The 935-nt window shown below is 32.6% G+C and overlaps 1 protein-coding gene across 1 annotated transcript in view; it reads right to left on the minus strand.

Annotated features, from left to right (window-relative positions):
* Nucleotides 1–61: 61 nt before the first annotated feature.
* The window catches only part of VTA1 (vesicle (multivesicular body) trafficking 1), an 80094-nt gene continuing 79220 nt past the window's right edge, over nucleotides 62–935 (minus strand). The window contains exon 7 of the mRNA XM_012655526.1: nucleotides 62–735. Within this exon, the coding sequence (XP_012510980.1) occupies nucleotides 590–735 (146 nt within the window). The 3' untranslated portion in view covers nucleotides 62–589. The remainder of the gene's footprint in view (nucleotides 736–935) is intronic.

Genomic DNA, 935 nt, shown 5'->3' on the forward strand with positions numbered 1-935 from the left:
CTTACTGTATTTCCTTCCATAAAAATTTAAACTTTAAATGTAGTTATATTTAACATGAAATAAATTGAATTTTGAGCATAATGTCTTTCAGATTCATCTAACAGTTTAGGACGTTCGTATTTGTTTTATGTCTTGAGGAAAACAAAAACATATCTCTAATCTAGAAATTCTGGCAATCTTTATTAGAACTTAAATTTAGAGTTAAATTTAAAGCAAAGTAATATGGCCTGATCATCCAAACAGTATTAAAAAAAATTCCCCTAATTGTATGCAAATTATGATATAAAGCTTACTCCCAATATACATTTTATAGAGGTATGTTTTCATTTTTTGAAGTAAAGATTCAATGGGCACTTTCAGGGTCTTGCTAACATCAGCCCTATGTACACAGAGATGACCGGATCCATCAAATGGACAATGAAAACTGGTTGAGGCTGACGATGAATGCTTCGATAGGAATCTGATATACATAGGTTGCACTGTTATATTCAATGGAACTGAAGTCTTCCTTAAAACTGATGTTGACAGGCAAATGGACTGTTAGTTTTTTACACCAAAAATACATGGAACTGCTTGCTGTATGCAGGCTTCATTCTCTGCCTGTCGTCAGTAACTTGAGGGCCTTCTGCAGATTCTGTACAGCAGTGCTTACATCCTCGTACTGCAAAGCGCTGCCGGCATATTTGCAGTATTTCTGAGCTCTAGCAAAGTCCTCGGGGGTTAGACGGATATCCCCTGGAAGAAAAAGTGTAATTAAGATATTTATAAAAATATAAAAAGTATTTTGTTAGGTAAATTCTTCAGTTTAAGATTAAAGAAAATATTTAAGGTTATGTAGAAACACAAAGGTTTTTTACAGTTCCATATGAATTTTGGTAAATTTTCCTTCATTCTTTTCAATTTTTTTTATTACTAATATAAACCATAGATATGCC

This window comes from Propithecus coquereli, unplaced genomic scaffold (assembly GCF_000956105.1).
Source record: "Propithecus coquereli isolate 6110/MARCELLA unplaced genomic scaffold, Pcoq_1.0 Scaffold48, whole genome shotgun sequence".
NCBI lineage: Eukaryota > Metazoa > Chordata > Mammalia > Primates > Indriidae > Propithecus > Propithecus coquereli.